At 55.1% G+C, this 15,808-nt stretch overlaps 1 protein-coding gene across 3 annotated transcripts; it reads right to left on the reverse strand.

Annotated features, from left to right (window-relative positions):
• Positions 1-11,105: 11,105 nt before the first annotated feature.
• Positions 11,106-15,799, reverse strand: LMF2 (lipase maturation factor 2). Of its 3 annotated transcripts, none has more exons than XM_045466191.1 (14): positions 15,638-15,799; positions 14,895-15,148; positions 14,698-14,726; positions 14,348-14,565; positions 14,093-14,271; positions 13,504-13,645; positions 13,229-13,363; positions 13,053-13,158; positions 12,883-12,979; positions 12,631-12,813; positions 12,359-12,527; positions 12,122-12,233; positions 11,952-12,048; positions 11,106-11,860 (listed from the first exon to the last, which is right to left on the reverse strand). In XM_045466191.1, the coding sequence occupies exons 1-14, from the start codon at positions 15,729-15,731 to the stop codon at positions 11,555-11,557; spliced, it is 2,121 nt and encodes a 706-aa protein (XP_045322147.1). In that variant the 5' UTR covers positions 15,732-15,799; the 3' UTR covers positions 11,106-11,554. The 3 variants fall into 3 exon arrangements, with proteins under 3 accessions (XP_045322147.1, XP_045322149.1, XP_045322148.1); XM_045466193.1 differs by having other exon boundaries at positions 12,122-12,183; positions 15,638-15,786; XM_045466192.1 differs by lacking the exon at positions 12,883-12,979 and having other exon boundaries at positions 13,053-13,363; positions 15,638-15,785.
• Positions 15,800-15,808: the final 9 nt, after the last annotated feature.

Consider the following 15,808-nt stretch of genomic DNA (forward strand, 5'->3'; position numbering starts at 1 on the left):
GGCTGTCTTTTGTGGTGTTGAAGCCACTGTGTTCAGGTCCACCTAGCAGCCCTAACCCATTAGAGGGCGGAGCTATGATGTCCTGCCCCCCCCCCCCCCCCCCCCCCCCCCCCCCGGCCTCCTCAGCCATCTGAGAGAACACTGCTTAAAGAGAAGCTTCCTCCCCTGCTTGCCATCTGGCTCTCTCTCTCAAAAATAAGTAAGTAAACATTTAAAAAATATTAAAAAAAAAAAAGAACATGTAGATTTCAGCATATTTGTGCTTTGGTTCCTTGATTTTATCACCCTCGCTGGTGCTCAGACCCCCCTCGGCCAGGGCTGGGGTACAGCTTCCAGATGGCTCCCAGGTCCTTCTGACATGACCGCAACAGTCTCTGGTGGGTGTCCTGCTGTCTGGTGATAAGACACCCAGACTGTGGTAATTTCCTGTGTTTTTGTAACAAATTACCACAAATTTGTTGGCTTAAAGCAAAAATTTGTACTCTCGAGTTCTGGAAGCCAGAAGCCTGAGATCACTGTGACGGTTGGGCAGAGTTGTGCTCCCGCCACAGGCTCCAGGGAGGGACCATCCTTGCCTCTTCTGGCTTCGGGGGGCTGCCTGCACCCCCCGGCTTGTGACTCCACCTCTGCTCTGTCTTCTCATGGCTTCTCCATTTACCTGTCCCTTCTGCCTCTCTCTCAGGAGACACAGTCATGGCACCGGGCCCAAGATGATCCCTCATCTCAATATCCCTAACTTCATCACATGCACAAGATGCTTTTTCTTTTCTTTTTTTAAGTTTATTTTGAGAGAGAGAGAGGGAGAGCCTGCATGAGTGTACAAGTGGGGGAGGGGCAGAGAGAGGGAGAGAGAGAATCCGAAGCAGGCTCTGCACTGTCAGCACAAAGCCCAATTTGGGGCTCGAACCCAAGAACCATGAGATCATGACCTGAGCCAAAGTTAAGCGCTGGACGTTCAACCGCCTGAGTCCCCCAGGGGCCGCAAGATGCTTTTCCTTTTTTTTTTTTTTTAATGTTTATTTACTTTTGAGAAAGAGGGAGACAGAGTCAGAGCGGGGGAGGGGCAGAGAGAGAGACACACACACACACACACACACAATCCAGGCTCCAGGCTCTGAGCTGTCTGCACAGAGCCTGAAGCGGAGCTTGAACTCAGAAACCCCAAGACCATGACCTGAGTCGACTTCAGAGCTCAACTGACTGAGGCACCCAGGTGCCCCAAGATGCTTTTTCTAAATAAGGTCATGTTTACAAATTCCAGGGATTTGATGCGGACAGCTTTGGGGGACTGTTTGTTCTCGAGCCCCTCCAGAGCTTTTCAGTTGTAATCCGAAACGAGCCGCCGTTGGCAGGGGGCAGGAAGATGCCGAAGGGACAGGCCGCTCCAGGTTAGCAGGTGGAAGGTTTAACAAGCAAGGGAGCCCACACGTGAGGCTTGTCTGGGGCGGCCACAAGACTCCTGGATCTTTGCATCTGCCCGCGGGAATCTTAGAGGCTTAGGGGCACCCGGCTGGCTTAGTCGGCAGGGTACGTCACTCTTGATCTCAGGGTCAGGAGGTGGAGGCCCACGCTGGGCGAGAGATTATTTTTTAAAAACTAAGGATAGAATCTTGCAAGTTCCCACTCAGCACTCAAGCGGCTTCAGTCACATGGACCATCCGGTTGGTCTCCACCCCGCATCGCTATCCTCGGAGCAGCTTCGGGGGCGGGGGGGGGGGGGGGGGGGCAATGGGATGCACACGGCAAAGACGGGGGAGGGGTGAGGAGCCCTCGATCGCCAGGGTCCAGTTCCCGGGTGCAGGTGGTAATGTCCTCCCACGACCTTCCCCAACAGCTTACCCCGGAGGCTGCCCCAGACTGGAAGCTGCCACTTCAGGGAGCCCTGGCTTCTCTGAGGGGGAGACGGTATTTCGTATCCACACGTTGGGGGCTAAAGACTCACTCTTGAACATTCGCCTCCACTCCACCCCCTGGTGTGGCCACTGGAGGTGGGGTTACCCACCGCCTTCCCCGCCCTGCTTCTCCCCGTGTCCCTCTCCCCTGCTCCCACCTCAGGAGAGTGCGGGCTCAAATATGTCGGACTTGCTTCCTTCTGGAAGACTGTTCTCTGGCGCCATCCCTGGGCAGCCTCCCCAGTCGTGGGCAACCTCTGCCACTCCCTCCGGTGCTCGGCAGGCTGAGTCTCTGGATCCAAAGGTACCGTTCAGATCTCATCCCTGGGGGGCCTCCCCCGTGCAGAGCAGAAGAGGCCATCTTTGCTCCTGTCCCCAGTCCCCAGCCCCTGTCTGTGTCCCTTGCGATAGCACCAGGGTGGGTAGCGCAGTGTGGGCCAGGGCCCCATCTTTCTGTCCCCCTGGGGACTATCAGGCCTCACTGGGCTCCAGGCACTGAGGCAGCCGAGGAGCCTGCAGGCAGGAGGAGGGTTTGGCTCTCCCGCCAGCTGGCATCCCCACCCTGGCCCCTACCCCTGCAGCGTCCCTCTTCCTGCTCTAGCCGCCCTGGTCTGCCTCTCCCCGTTGCCCCAGGCTCAGCCTTCCAGGGCGCCTCTGATTCGTCGGGTTTCTCTTTGAATGGGCCCATGGGTTCCCTCCGAGAAGGTGGGTTGCAAGCAACAGAGCCTTCGAGGAATCTGGAAGTTGTTCTCAGGCCCATCAAAGGCAGAAAGCTGGAGCGCTGTGCGGGAACCGGAGGGGAGCCGGCAGTCCGCGGTCTGCTGGAGCAGGAAGCTCGTGGATGGCCAGGCCTGGGGGACAACGAGCAAGCCCTGGAGCAAGGGGGCTGCTCCCAGGGCACAGACGGCCCGAGAAGGAAAGAATGGCAAGTTCAAATCTTTCCATCTCAGGCTCCAGGCATGGCCTGAATGCAGAAACGATCCACACTGAGACAGTGGTTCTTCTGGTACCCTAAGGCCCTTTCAGGGGCCCATGAGGTCACCTGCCTTTTTCACTGAGCTGACGTCCAGGGGACTCGGTGGGCCAAGGGTTTGCCCACTCTGCCACACACCAGCTGAGACTGCGTCCTGACCTGGCCCTGACCGTCCAACACCGCACACCCCAAGTCACAACAAGGTCAGTTTTACTTAAGAACGAAGTCGTAAACGTCACTAATATTCTTAAATCTCTATCTTTGTGGGTCTTTTTTTTTTTTTTCAACGTTTATTTATTTTTGGGACAGAGAGAGACAGAGCATGAACGGGGGAGGGGCAGAGAGAGAGGGAGACACAGAATCGGAAACAGGCTCCAGGCTCTGAGCCATCAGCCCAGAGCCCGACGCGGGGCTCGAACTCCCGGACCGCGAGATCGTGACCTGGCTGAAGTCGGACGCTCAACCGACTGCGCCACCCAGGCACCCCTGTACTTTACTTTTTTTTTTTTTCAACGTTTATTTATTTTTGGGACAGAGAGAGACAGAGCATGAACGGGGGAGGGGCAGAGAGAGAGGGAGACACAGAATCGGAAACAGGCTCCAGGCTCTGAGCCATCAGCCCAGAGCCCGACGCGGGGCTCGAACTCCCGGACCGCGAGATCGTGACCTGGCTGAAGTCGGACGCCTAACCGACTGCGCCACCCAGGCGCCCCTGTACTTTACTTTTAAAAACAAACAAAAAAGAATCTATGGCACTCTTCTTAATTTTTTTGAATACAGTTATTTTTCATTAAAAATTTGTCTTCATGGTAATGTGTAGTGAGCTTATTTATATAGTTAAATAACATTAGTAAGTAAATATTTAAAGAATTTCTCAGTTTAATTTCAACGTGGTAGATATTGATAGATATAATACCTCTGAAACAAAAGCTCTTTGGAGTCCTCAGTTTTTAATGTTTATTTATTTTTTTGAGAGAGAGAGAGAGACAGAGCATGAGCAGGGGAGGACCAGAGAGAGAGGGAGACACAGAATCCAAAGCAGGCTCCAGGCTCTGAGCTGCCAGCACAGAGCCCCACGTGGGGCTCGAACTCAACACCGAACTGAACCATGAGATCATGACCTGAGCCGAAGTCAATGGACGCTTAAGCTTAACTGAGCCACCCAGGCACCCCAGGGTGTCCTCAAGCTTTAAGAATATGAAGGAGTCTTGGGGCACCTGGGTGGCTCAGTTGGTTAAGCGTCTGACTTCGGTTCAGGTCATGATCTCGCGGTCTGTGAGTTCAAGCCCCGCGTCGGGCTCTGTGCTGACAGCTCAGAGCCTGGAGCCTGCTTCGGGTTCTGTGTCTCCCTCTCTCTCTGCCCCTTGCCTGCTCACGCTCTGTCTCTCTCTCAAAAATAAACATTAAAAAAATTAAAAAAAAAAAAGAACGTAAAGGAGTCCTGAGACCAAACAACCGCTCTGTGGGCTCCGTGAGGGCTGACGTGGAGGCCGTTTCTGAGCTCAGCCATATGGAGCTCTCTCACCAACCCCCGGGGCCAGCAGCACACCCCCGCCCCAGGGGTGCAGTCAGCCTCCACGGCAGACGTTGTCTGTGATGCTGGGCAGTATCGTCAACACCCTTTTGTGCCAATTTAGACTTGCCGTCCTTGTCCCCTGTGCTTCCTCCAGCATCACTGTCCACTGGCCGAACGTGTTCTTCCGAGTGAAAGGCGGAAAACAGGCTGGTGTCAGTGGGCCCCACACAGGCCCCATGACCCCCAAATCAATGATCTGACGGAATAATGGAGCAGACATTCGAAGCCCCGGCCACGGTGCCAGCTTGCAGACGATGCCCTCGGGATCAGCTGCAGAGAACGCCCTGTGCGGCGAGCCCAGAGTGCAATGTCCGGGAGCCATCCAGTGAGCATCTCTCACTCCCGCACCCGGGCCCCCTGGTGAAAGTGTTGCGGTCCATTTCGGTGACTCTGGGAATGCTGCATCGTGAAATGTGGTTCTCGAGGAAGCAATGCTTTTCCCCAGACATGGCAGCGCTTTCCTGGGACTGGACATGGCTAAACACACAGCTGTGCAGAGTGCCTCTGCTGTGGGTTGAGCAGGCAGTGTGCGACTGGTGCTGGCCTTCACGGGGAAAGGACTGCTGGTGCAGGACTGAGAGGCCTCGGGAATGCTCCAGGTGACCCCCGGATGCCCGAGAACTGCCAAGTCTCTGGCCAGCATCGGTGGGAGACTGCAGCACCCTGTGTAGATAGGCCCAAGCAACTCCGATGCAGAGTTGCTGAAATAAACACAAGCCGGGGGCCCCTGGGTGGCTCGGTCGGTTGAGCGTCTGACTCTCGGGCTCAGGTCATGATGTCACCTTTCCTGAGATGGAGTTCCAAGTCGGACTCTGTGCTGATAGTACAGAGCCCGATTGGGATTCTCTCTCTCTCCCTCTCTCTCTCTGCCTTTCCCTCTCTCTTCTTCAAAATGTGTAACTAAGCATTTAAACATAACCTGTATTTTTTCTTTGCTGTCCTTCAAACACTGACCAATTTTTTTTTTTTTTTAACATTTACTTATTTTTGAGAGAGTGCAAGTGGCGGAGGGGTAGAGAGAGAAGGACAGAGTAACCAAAGTGGGCTCTTCGGTGACAGGCTGACAGCAGTGAGCCCGAGGTGGGGCTTGAACTCACAAACCTCAAGATCATGACCTGAGCTGACGTCGGACGCTCAACCGACTGAGCCAGTCAGGTGCCCCCCAATTTTGGTTTTCTTCCCCCGTGGCTAACTTCACAGTCTAGCATGTGAAATGCAGAATTTGGAGACAGAATTGTGCTGAGCTCAAGGGAAGGTAGGTGTCATGCTGGAACCTGCAAGTGATGTGGGTGCAGGCATGGACCAGATTTTGGGTGCCTCTGTGCCTCGGTGTGACCTAGGGTTTTTGTGCAGGGTGTGGAATGGCCGCCTTGTATTAGTGAGACCATCGCTTGTGAGGGGGCGGGGGGATATACATTAGGAAGACGGGTTCATCAGGGTCCTGGGCACCCCAGGGGGTTACATGTTGTGTCAGATTTCCTGTGGGTGGGGAATCTGCATTCTCATGAGTCTGGGTGGGAGGAGCCACTCTGCCCCTTGTCACCTTTCTTGCTGGAAGCCAGAAAAGGGAGAAACGTGGCATTACCCTGGAGCTATATGGGGCCGTATTCTAACCTGGCCATGCTCGACTCCTAATTTGGAGCTGGGAATAGGCTCTCAAACCCAACTGTGTCCAGGGACACTGTGTCTTCACTAGGCCAGGCCAGGCCAGGCCAGGCCAAGATTTTGGCCATGGTCAGTCTTAGTTTGTGGTGTGGGGACATTCAAGAGAAGTGTTGGCTCACTGCATTTGTATGTTCATTCATGCTTCTTTTGAAGCTTGGAAAGATTGTGTTGGTCAGACAACTGAAGGGTTAACAAATAAATTAAATTTGTAAAGCAGTTAAAGTATTTCAGGCATTTAGGATTTACAAATTAAGGGTGCGTGGGTGGCTCAGTTGGTTAGGCGTCCGACTTCAGCTCAGGTCATGATGTCCCAGTTCGTGAATTCGAGCCCTGTGTCGGGATCTGTGCTGAGAGTTCAGAGCCTGGAGCTTGCTTCGGAATCTGTGTCTCCCTCTCTCTCTGACCCTCTACTACTACTCTCTTTCTCTCCAAAAAATAAACATTAAAAAAATTTTTTTAAGTGGCGCCTGGGTGGCTCAGTCAGTTGAGTGTCCGACTTTGGATCATGAGGTCATGATCTCATGGCTTGTGGGTTGTCGGGCTCTGTGTGGACAGCCCAGAGCCTGGAGCCTGCCTCAGATTCTGTGTCTCCCCACTGCTCACACTCTGTCTCTCTCTCTCAAAAATAAATAAACATTAAAAATTTTTTTGAGAAAAAAATTACAAATTTAACCTTCCAGAGTTATTGCTAAAACCTACCAGATCTAAAGAAAAAAAAAAAAAAAAAAGAAAAAGAAAGAGAAAAAGAAAAGAAAAAAAACCCCAACAAAACCAAAACCCTGCTAGATTTAAATAGAGGACAGAAAATTAAAATACATGGATGGGGAGACTTAATTTTGTTAAGATAAGAATATTACCAAAGCAGGCTACAGAGCCAGTGCAATCCCACTGCACTGCATAGAAAAATCCATCCTAAAATTATTATTATTTTTAAAAATTTTTATTTATTTTTGAGAGAGAGAGTGTGTGAGCAGGGGAGGGGCAGAGAGAGGGAGATGGAGCATCCCAAGTGGACTCAGTGCTGATAGCAACATGCCCAATGCAGGGCTCGAACTCATGAATGGTGAGATCATGATCAGAGCTGAAGTCTGATGTTCAACCAGCTAAGCCACCCAGGTGCTCCCATCCTAAAATTAACATGGAGTCTCAAGGGATCCCAAATAGTCAAAAGAGTTTGAGAGAGAAGCATGCTGGAGGACTTGCATTTCCCAATTTCAAAAGTTACTACAAAGCTACAGTAGACAAAACACAGTAGAACCATCATAAAGACAGATATACAGACCAAAGCAATAGATCAGAGATCCCAGAAATAAAGTCCTTGCATATATGGTCAGTTGGTTTTTTTTTTTTTTTTTAATTTTTTTTTTTTCAACGTTTATTTATTTTTGGGACAGAGAGAGACAGGGCATGAACGGGGGAGGGGCAGAGAGAGAGGGAGACACAGAATCGGAAACAGGCTCCAGGCTCTGAGCCATCAGCCCAGGGCCCGACGCGGGGCTCGAACTCACGGACCGCGAGATCGTGACCTGGCTGAAGTCGGACGCTTAACCGACTGCGCCACCCAGGCGCCCCTATGGTCAGTTGGTTTTTGACAAGAGTGCTGAGACCATTCAATGGGGGAAAGGGAAGCAGCCTTTTCAAAAATGGTGTTGAGAAAACTGGATATCCACATGCAGAAGATGAAATTAGACGCCTACCTCACACTATATGCAAAATTAACTCAACACGGACCAAAGACCTAAATGTAAGAGCTAAAATTATAAAACTCTTAGAAGAAACGTAGGGGGAAATCTTCCTTGAATCTGACAATGATTTCTGGGATGTGACGCCAAAGTACAAGGAAAGAAGAAAAAACAGATAAATTTGACTTCATAAAAATGAAAAACTTGTGCATTGAAGAACACTATAGAGTGAACAGTTAATCTGCAGAATGGGAAAATATTTGCAAATCATATATCTGATGAAAGGTTAATATGCAGAATATACAAAAACCTACAACTCAATAACAAAAAGCAAATAACTGATGAAAAACAGGCAAAGAATAAATAAAAAATAAAGATACAAAAATAGGGGGGCCTGGATGCCTCAGTCGGTTGAGTATCAGACTCTTGGTTTCAGCTCAAGTCAGGATCCCAGGACTGTGGGATCGAGCCCTGTGTCAGGCTCTGTGCTGACAGCGCAGAGCCTGCTTGAGATTCTCTCCCTCTCCCTCTGCCCCTCTCCTCTGCTCGTGTCAGCGTACTCTCTCTCTCTCTAAACAAAACAAAACAGGCCAAGGACCTGCATAGACATTTCTTCAAAGATATGCACATAGTCAATGAGCCCATGAAGTTGTTCAACATTGTTAGTCGTTAGGCAAATGCAAAACCCAAACTGCACACAATACCATTTCAGACCCAATAGAATGAGTATCACCATAAAAAAAAAAAAAAAGGGTGGGGCGCCTGGGTGGCGCAGTCGGTGAAGCGTCCGACTTCAGCCAGGTCACGATCTCGCGGTCCGGGAGTTCGAGCCCCGCGTCAGGCTCTGGGCTGATGGCTCAGAGCCTGGAGCCTGTTTCCGATTCTGTGTCTCCCTCTCTCTCTGCCCCTACCCCGTTCATGCTCTGTCTCTCTCTGTCCCAAAAATAAATAAACATTGAAAAAAAAAATTAAAAAAAAAAAAAAAAAAAGGGAAATAACAAATGTTAGTGAGTATATGGATAAATTTGAAATTTGAACTGCGGTATATTCCTGGAGAGAATGTAAAATGGGGCACCTGCTATAACAAACAGTTTGGTGTTTCCTGAAAGTGTAGCCATAGAATTGCCAGATTCTGCAATTCTACTCCTAGGTGTGTGCCCAAAATAATGGAAAGCAGGGACTCACACGCATACTTGCCTGTCAATGTTCATTTATATCACACACAATAGCCAAAAGGTGGGAACAACCCAAATATGCATCGATGGGTAAATAAATCATCAAAATGTGGTGTAAAAACACAACGGAATAGTATCCAGCCATAAAAAAGGAGTGAAGCTCTCACACACGCTACTACGTGGATGAATCTTGGAAACGTGCTGAGTGAAAGAAGCCAGAATAGACTGTGTGATTCTACTCACATGGAATGTCCAGAACAGGTAACACCATAGAGACAGCAGATGTGTGGTTGCAGAGGGCATGATAAGGAGGGGTTGCAAGATGCCAGGTAAGGGGAATGGGGGTTCCTGAGAGGATGAAGTTTTTTTTTTTTTTTTTTTTTAATTTTTTTTTCAACGTTTATTTTTTATTTTTGGGACAGAGAGAGACAGAGCATGAACCGGGGAGGGGCAGAGAGAGAGGGAGACACAGAATCGGAAACAGGCTCCAGGCTCCGAGCCATCAGCCCAGAGCCCGACACGGGGCTCGAACTCACGGACCGCGAGATCGTGACCTGGCTGAGGTCGGACGCTTAACCGACTGCGCCACCCAGGCGCCCCGAGGATGAAGTTTTAACATTGACTAAAGTGATGGATGCACCACTCTGTGAGCCCACCGCATGTTAAGGGTGTGAGTTGTATGGCCCGTGAACTATATCTTAAGGAAATTTTTACAGGAAACAAAACAAAACCGAAAAGAGATTCGCAAACTGAGTTTAAAAGCCTGAAGGAAGGGGAGCCTGGATGGCTCAGTCGGTTAAACGTCTGACTCTTGATTTTGGTTCAGATCATGTTCCCAGGATCACAGCGTTGTGAGATAGAGCCCTGCATGGGGCTATGTGCTGAGTGCGGAACCTGCTAGGGATTCTCTCTCTCCCTCTGCACCCCCCCCCCCACTCCCTCTCATGTGTGTGTGCAGTCTCTCTCTCTCAAAAAAAAAGTCTAAAGAAAAGCAACAGATTTTTAAAATTTATTATTTTTTTTAACATTTATTTATCTTTGGAGAGACAGAGTGCGAGCAGGGGAGAGGCAGAGATAGGGAGACAGAATCTGAAGCAGCCTCCATGCTCTGAGCTGTCGGCACAGAGCCTGACGTGGGTTTTGAACTCATGAACCATGAGCCGAAGTCAGATGCTTAACAGATTGAGCCACCCAGGTGCCCCCAGGTTTTAAAATTTTAAATACTTTACTGTCTTCAGGCAAAAGTCAATTTATAGATCATTTAATCTGCGTGTAAGAGCACCTTTGAAGGCACCCGAAAACACAGGTCACAGGTCCACGTAAACCACGCGTGGCTGTGGGCACAGGCTGAGCATGGGTTGTGTTCAAATCAAAGAGGGGGTTCAGTGACATGGGGGAGGGAGCTGAGCACACTGGGGGCTGACGAGGTATCCATGGGACCAGAGCATGAGAGGTGGGGGCTGAGGACAGAGTCCGGGCCGGCTGGGCCACAAGTTCTCATGGAGGGCGGGGACCTCCTGACTGACCACAGAACCCCAAACAGAAACCTGAGTGTTGCCCTCAATACCTGCTTCCACATTCGTCTTCCTGGGTGGTCAGATGCATTCTCCCTCCTCTGCCCTTGACCCAGGGCCTCCTCCTTCCTCTCCCCACCCACACCCTGTGCCACTCTGCCCGAGGCGTGATGGGTTTTCGTTCTGCTGAACGCTACTCAACACCTCCCTGACCTGGTGCCTGTGGTGCCCTCCCTGCCCCTCCCACCTGTCCTTCCTTCACCCCTGCCCAAGGGAGGTCCAGGGCTCTGACCTTTCAGCCGTTCCCTGAGATGAGGAAGCAGGACAAGCAAAGAAAGCAGGGCCCAGGTTCTGGTGAGTTCTCGGGCCCTTGGATGCTTCCAGGCCCTTCATTGTGCCACTGGCCTCGCAGACTCGATGTGTGGAGCGGACAGGTCGGCCAGGCCGTGCCTGAGCGTGTGCTTATGTCTGTTTCACAGAGGGGAACATTGAGGGCGGGAGAATGAAGGCATCCACAAAGCCAGGCCAGCTATCAGCTGGACAGCACGAGCTGTGTCCACTACCAGAGGTAGGGGAAGGTCCGCTGTCCTCAGGACTCCAAAGTGGGAAGAAAACATCCGACGCGTGGTCAAGCACAGAGACACCTTTATTGGTTCCTGGACCCAAATGGCAGGAGTCTCAGGACTGTCTTCCCTCTCCCTCGATGCCCCAGCAAGTCAGCCTCAGACCCTCTGGTGCAGGAGCTGTGGCTGGGGCATCAGGCTTGGATCCCTACAGAGGGAAAGGGCTTCCCCAGCCCTGGTACAATGTCCCGGCAAAGACCTTGAGCTGGGTCACATGCCTGCCTCGTGGGTCAAGGCCAGGAGATGGCCTGGGGAGGGCACGGTTGGTGTGTGTCTGGGGAGTGGGCCCTCCGCGCAGCAGGGAAGCCAGAGCCCCCCCTGGAGGATGGCACCCCATCCTGCATCTGTCACGGCAGTTGGCTAAGGCACGCTGGCTGGATCAAGTCCTGCGGCAGAAGGCCAGAGACGTGCTGGGGACCCTGACCCTCTCCGGACGTGTGGCTGACAGATGCAGCTATTTTTTCCTCCCGGGAGACTGGGAACTGCTCGTACAGTTGTCAGGGGCTGGGGCAGCTCGTTTGGTGGCAGCTCCAGAGTCCTTCTTCGGGGCTGGCCTGTGCTTCTCCTCCTTCCCCGGAGGGGAAGACCGGGGGGAATGAGGCCTTGAATGCAGGGCCTGCACGACTCTGATGGCCCCCACTGCGGCGAGGAGCCCCCAGAGCAGGGTGGAAGGCTCCAGGGGAGACAGCTGTCTCCGGACCCAGTGGAGGGCCTGGGCCAGGGTGTTGCTGGAGCTGCGGGCTCGGGGTGGGCTCTTGTCCTGTGGGTGTAGGATTGAGGAAGGTCCGTGGGGACCACTCCTGTGGGGGAGGGTCACCCCTGCCACTTCCCCCTCCCTAACGCCTTCCCACCTGAAGGCCAAACTGTCTGAGCAGCATGTCCAGCGTTGGGTCCCCCAAGGACACTGGTGGGAAGAATTCCTCTACCCACTGGCGTCGCCACCACTGGCTGCAACAGGGCGGGACGTTCAGGGGCTGCCTGAGCTCAGGCCCCAGCTTCCCACTGGGCACCCTGGCCTTACCTCTGCTCCCCAGGATGTGAGAACCAGTACTTGTAGCGCTGGGCCCGCAAATAGGTGGGTGGCTGCTTGTGGAAGGGGTACTTAGTCACGTCGTTCTGGATGAGGCGGATCACTGCCAGGGAGTGGGCTCAGCACAGCCAATGTTCTCTCGGCCCCACCCTCCCCTTCACACACACCCTGCCCCCACCAGACCCTACCCTTCCCATGAGCCACCCCCAACTCCCCACGGGGTCTCACCAGGCTCCTTGCCCTGCAGCAGGCGCAGGACCAGGCCCGTGAACCAGGGGCTGTGAGAGTGTGGGCCCAAGGCTGCGAACCACATCTGCCAGTCGAGGCGGGGCTGGTGGGGCGCCACGATGGGGGGTGGCCGGCTCACGTTCCCGGGCTTGTACATGAACTCGATCTCCTGCCCGGCAGAGCAGGTTAACACAACTCGCTGGACTGGATGGACCCTCCCCCTGCCCTCTGCAGGTCCCTCCCTGCCTCGTGGGGCCCGAGGGAGCATTTACCACCCAGCGGTGCCCGTCATAGCTGCCCTCCAGCACCACTTCGGGCCGCCCACCCAGACCGGTCATCCGGCGGAAGAGGCCGTAGGAGTTAGCCAGCTGTAGGTGCTCTACGGTGCCAAACAGGCGGTGGGCCCCAGTCCAGAGTCGCCCGTGGGTTGAGGGTTCCATGTAGGAGTATGGCACCTAGAGGCAGGTGGGCCAGGCTCAGTGCTGCCCCTCCGGACCCCACCCTCCTCCCCGAGTGCTACCCACCAGGCTGATCACAAACAAGGCCACCGTGGCAGTGCCGAAGATGAGCAGCTGGACTGCAGTGCAGAGCCTCCTCGGCCACCCTCGCACCTGGGTCCACCTGGGGGGCGGGGGACCCGAGTGCTGTCAGGCCTGCCCTGCGCGGCTCTGCCCCACCCCCTCGGGCCACGTACCTCCAGAGGGCAGTCAGCAGTTCCCAGGTGAGGGAGGCCACCCCCAGCCACATGGTGGGCAGGGTCACCATTTTCAGCCACTGGGAAAACTGGTGGAAGGTAAAAGCTGCAGAGGGAAAGGGGCGTGAGGAGGGACGGTCCGGCTCTGCCCTCCGGTCCCCCCAGCTGGCACTCACTGGTTCTGGAGTTGACAGCATGCTGCTCCCAGTCAACTTCCAGGCCGAAGTAGTGCACGGTACCATAGGCTAGCAGCCCGTAGACGGTGAATTCCAAGAGCAGAGACAGCACAGCCAGCAGCGTCCTGGACCAGGCTGTTGGGCAAGACCGTCCTAGTCTTGGGCTGGGGCGGAACTAGAGCAGGGGTCACTTGGGGGGTGGTGGAGGGAAAGAAACTTGCTGGTGGGTGGTTGGGCCGAGAGTGTCTGGCCGTCTGGGACAAGCTGACACTCACAACTGGCTGTCTTTTTGCAGTGGCCGTTGCCAGGTGTAGCAGTCAGGTGCCCATCATCCAGAAGAGCGGTGGTGAGCACCAGCGTGAGCAGGTTGAAGAAGTTATAGTTGCCAGTGATGATGATGAGGACTTGCAACAAAACCTGGGGGAGGGCTTGCACTGAGAGTTCCTGAGGCCCACCCCCTTCTGGCCCTTCAGAGCCTGCTCCAAGCCCCGCGGCCCCCTGTGCCCAGGTCTCTCCTGCAGGCATCTCACCCCCCTCATCATCCCCGGGCCTGTGTCGTGTTCTCACTCCACTGTCCTCTAGCCCCTGCTCATACCTTCCCTGGCTCCCACCACCTGGAAGAAACCCCAGCTCAGCAAGCCTCGTGCAGCCTTCTGCACCTGCCTCTGCTGACCTCACTGGCGTCCTCTAGGGACGCCACAGCCTTGCCCCACAGGCATGCCTTTACATCCTGGATTAGCCTGTCCCTCCACCCACCGGGCCTTCCGGACTGCTTGCAACAGCCACCCGATCCCAATGGGACCCGCTGGGCAGTGCTGAAGAAGGCCACATCCTACTTTCCTGACGGCTGAGGTCCCCACCCACCTGAGAGTAGAAAGCTGCCAAACGCAGGCGGCGAACAGGGGCGAAGAACAGGGGGGGCACTGCGATCTCAATGAGGAAGGTGGCCACCACACATAGTTTGTGCAGCCAGACGGGCAGGTGGTGGGTGAACCAGGAGGCAGGTGTGGGCAGGCACTGCGTCTCGTAGTGGTAGGTGAGTGCTGCAGGTGATAAATGGGTGGTCAGGGCTGGGCAGAACCCCCAAGACTGCCCTAAAGTCCAGGATAGGACCCTTACCAGTAAGCCCCCACCAAGCGGGGCAACGGCTGGTCAGCTTGACCACACCCGAGGCAAACATGAGGCGAAACAGCAGCCAGCGGACCAGCCAGAAGGGGAGGTCTTCGTGGGGCAAGGCCCCTGCCAGCCCGCCCTGGGGGGCCTGCTTATGGTGGTGGCGTGGTCTCAGGGGGGCCACCAGCACGGCCAGGAAGCCAGTCTCCAGCAGCAGGGAATCCCTATGGGAAGAAGGAACAGCACAAAGGGCCCCTCCCCATCAAGGCTGTTCCCCTCAGAGGGTCCTCCCTGGAGAGGCAAACATATCCTGCTCCACCCCGTCCCCTGCAGCCCCACACCCAGGAGTCACTCACCACTGGAAATAAAGAAACACCTGGCCCACCTGCAGGGAGAAGGGTTGTCAGGGAGGCAGGGGGGGCGGGTGTCTGCAGAGGCAGGCAAGGCAGAGACAGGGGTGAGCGGGAGGGTGGACAGGGCTGGAGAGAGCTGGTGACATGGGTCCCAGGGGTGCGGGGGGGGGGGGAGCGGGCAGCAGGCAGCCCCCACTTGCCTGGTAGGCCGACAGGTAGGCAGCCCAGAGCAGCAGGTAGACGAGGAGGGTGCGCAGCTGGCGCAGCAGCAGCGCACCCAGGGCCAGCAGGGTGCCCAGCAGGCTCAGCAGCTCCAGGCCCTGGGTGGTGTCTAGCCCGAGCTGCGGAGCCTCCCACAGCAGGGTCGGGGTCTCCCACAGCTGCTGCCAGCGCCCCTTGCCCTGTGGCCTCAGCGTCTTCCGCGCAGGTAGGATGCCCTCCGCACCATACAGGCCTGTGGGAGTGCACGTCAGGGCCAGGGCCCGGACACTGTCCCCCAAGGCTAGACACCCCCCACCAGTCTGGGCCCACAGGACCCACCCCCTCCCCCAACCTAGGTCAGGACCTGGAGACTCTTGCAACCGGGTGAGAACCTGATCTCCAACCCCTCCCAGATCAGGCCCCAGAAGGTCTACCGGAATTCCCAAGTCAGGACCTCCCGCCCAACGGAGAGAGTTCTCCTCTCTTCCAGGTCATATCTCCTAACTGCCCCACCAGGTCTGCGCCCACCCCCCCTTAGAATTCTGCCCCGGCGCCAAGTCAGAACCTGCACACCCTCAAACCTCCCCAAGCCCCCCGCGGCCCGCAGGACATGAACCGAAGCCCCTACCCCAGGCACCGAGGCCTGGACGTTACTCCCTCCCCCAATCAGCGGAGTGTCGGGCGGAGAGAGGAAGGGACGCAGGGCGCGGGCCGGGAGGTGTCCCACCCTCGGCGCCCTCACCCGGGATCTGCGTGTAGAGGGACGCGAACGCGAACATGAAGACGGCGGCCACGCCCTGAAGGAAGAGCTGTCGTGGGAGCCGGGAGCCCGCCATGTCCGCTACGCGGCCGGCCGGAGAACAGCCCTCGGGCACGCCCGGCCCCGCCCCGCCCCGCCGGCCCCGCCCCGCCA

Source organism: Leopardus geoffroyi, chromosome B4 (genome assembly GCF_018350155.1).
Source record: "Leopardus geoffroyi isolate Oge1 chromosome B4, O.geoffroyi_Oge1_pat1.0, whole genome shotgun sequence".
In the NCBI taxonomy this organism is placed as follows: domain Eukaryota; kingdom Metazoa; phylum Chordata; class Mammalia; order Carnivora; family Felidae; genus Leopardus; species Leopardus geoffroyi.

Coding starts and splice junctions, on each gene's coding strand:
- LMF2 (XM_045466191.1), bottom strand. CDS start 15,731: ATGGCGGGCTCCCGGCTCCCACGACAGCTCTTCCTTCAGGGCGTGGCC. Junction 14,727..14,894: donor CCTACCTGTCGGCCTACCAG/GCAAGTGGGGGC, acceptor TTCTCCCTGCAG/GTGGGCCAGGTGTTTCTTTA. Junction 12,528..12,630: donor ATGACGGGCACCGCTGGGTG/GTAAATGCTCCC, acceptor TCTGCCGGGCAG/GAGATCGAGTTCATGTACAA.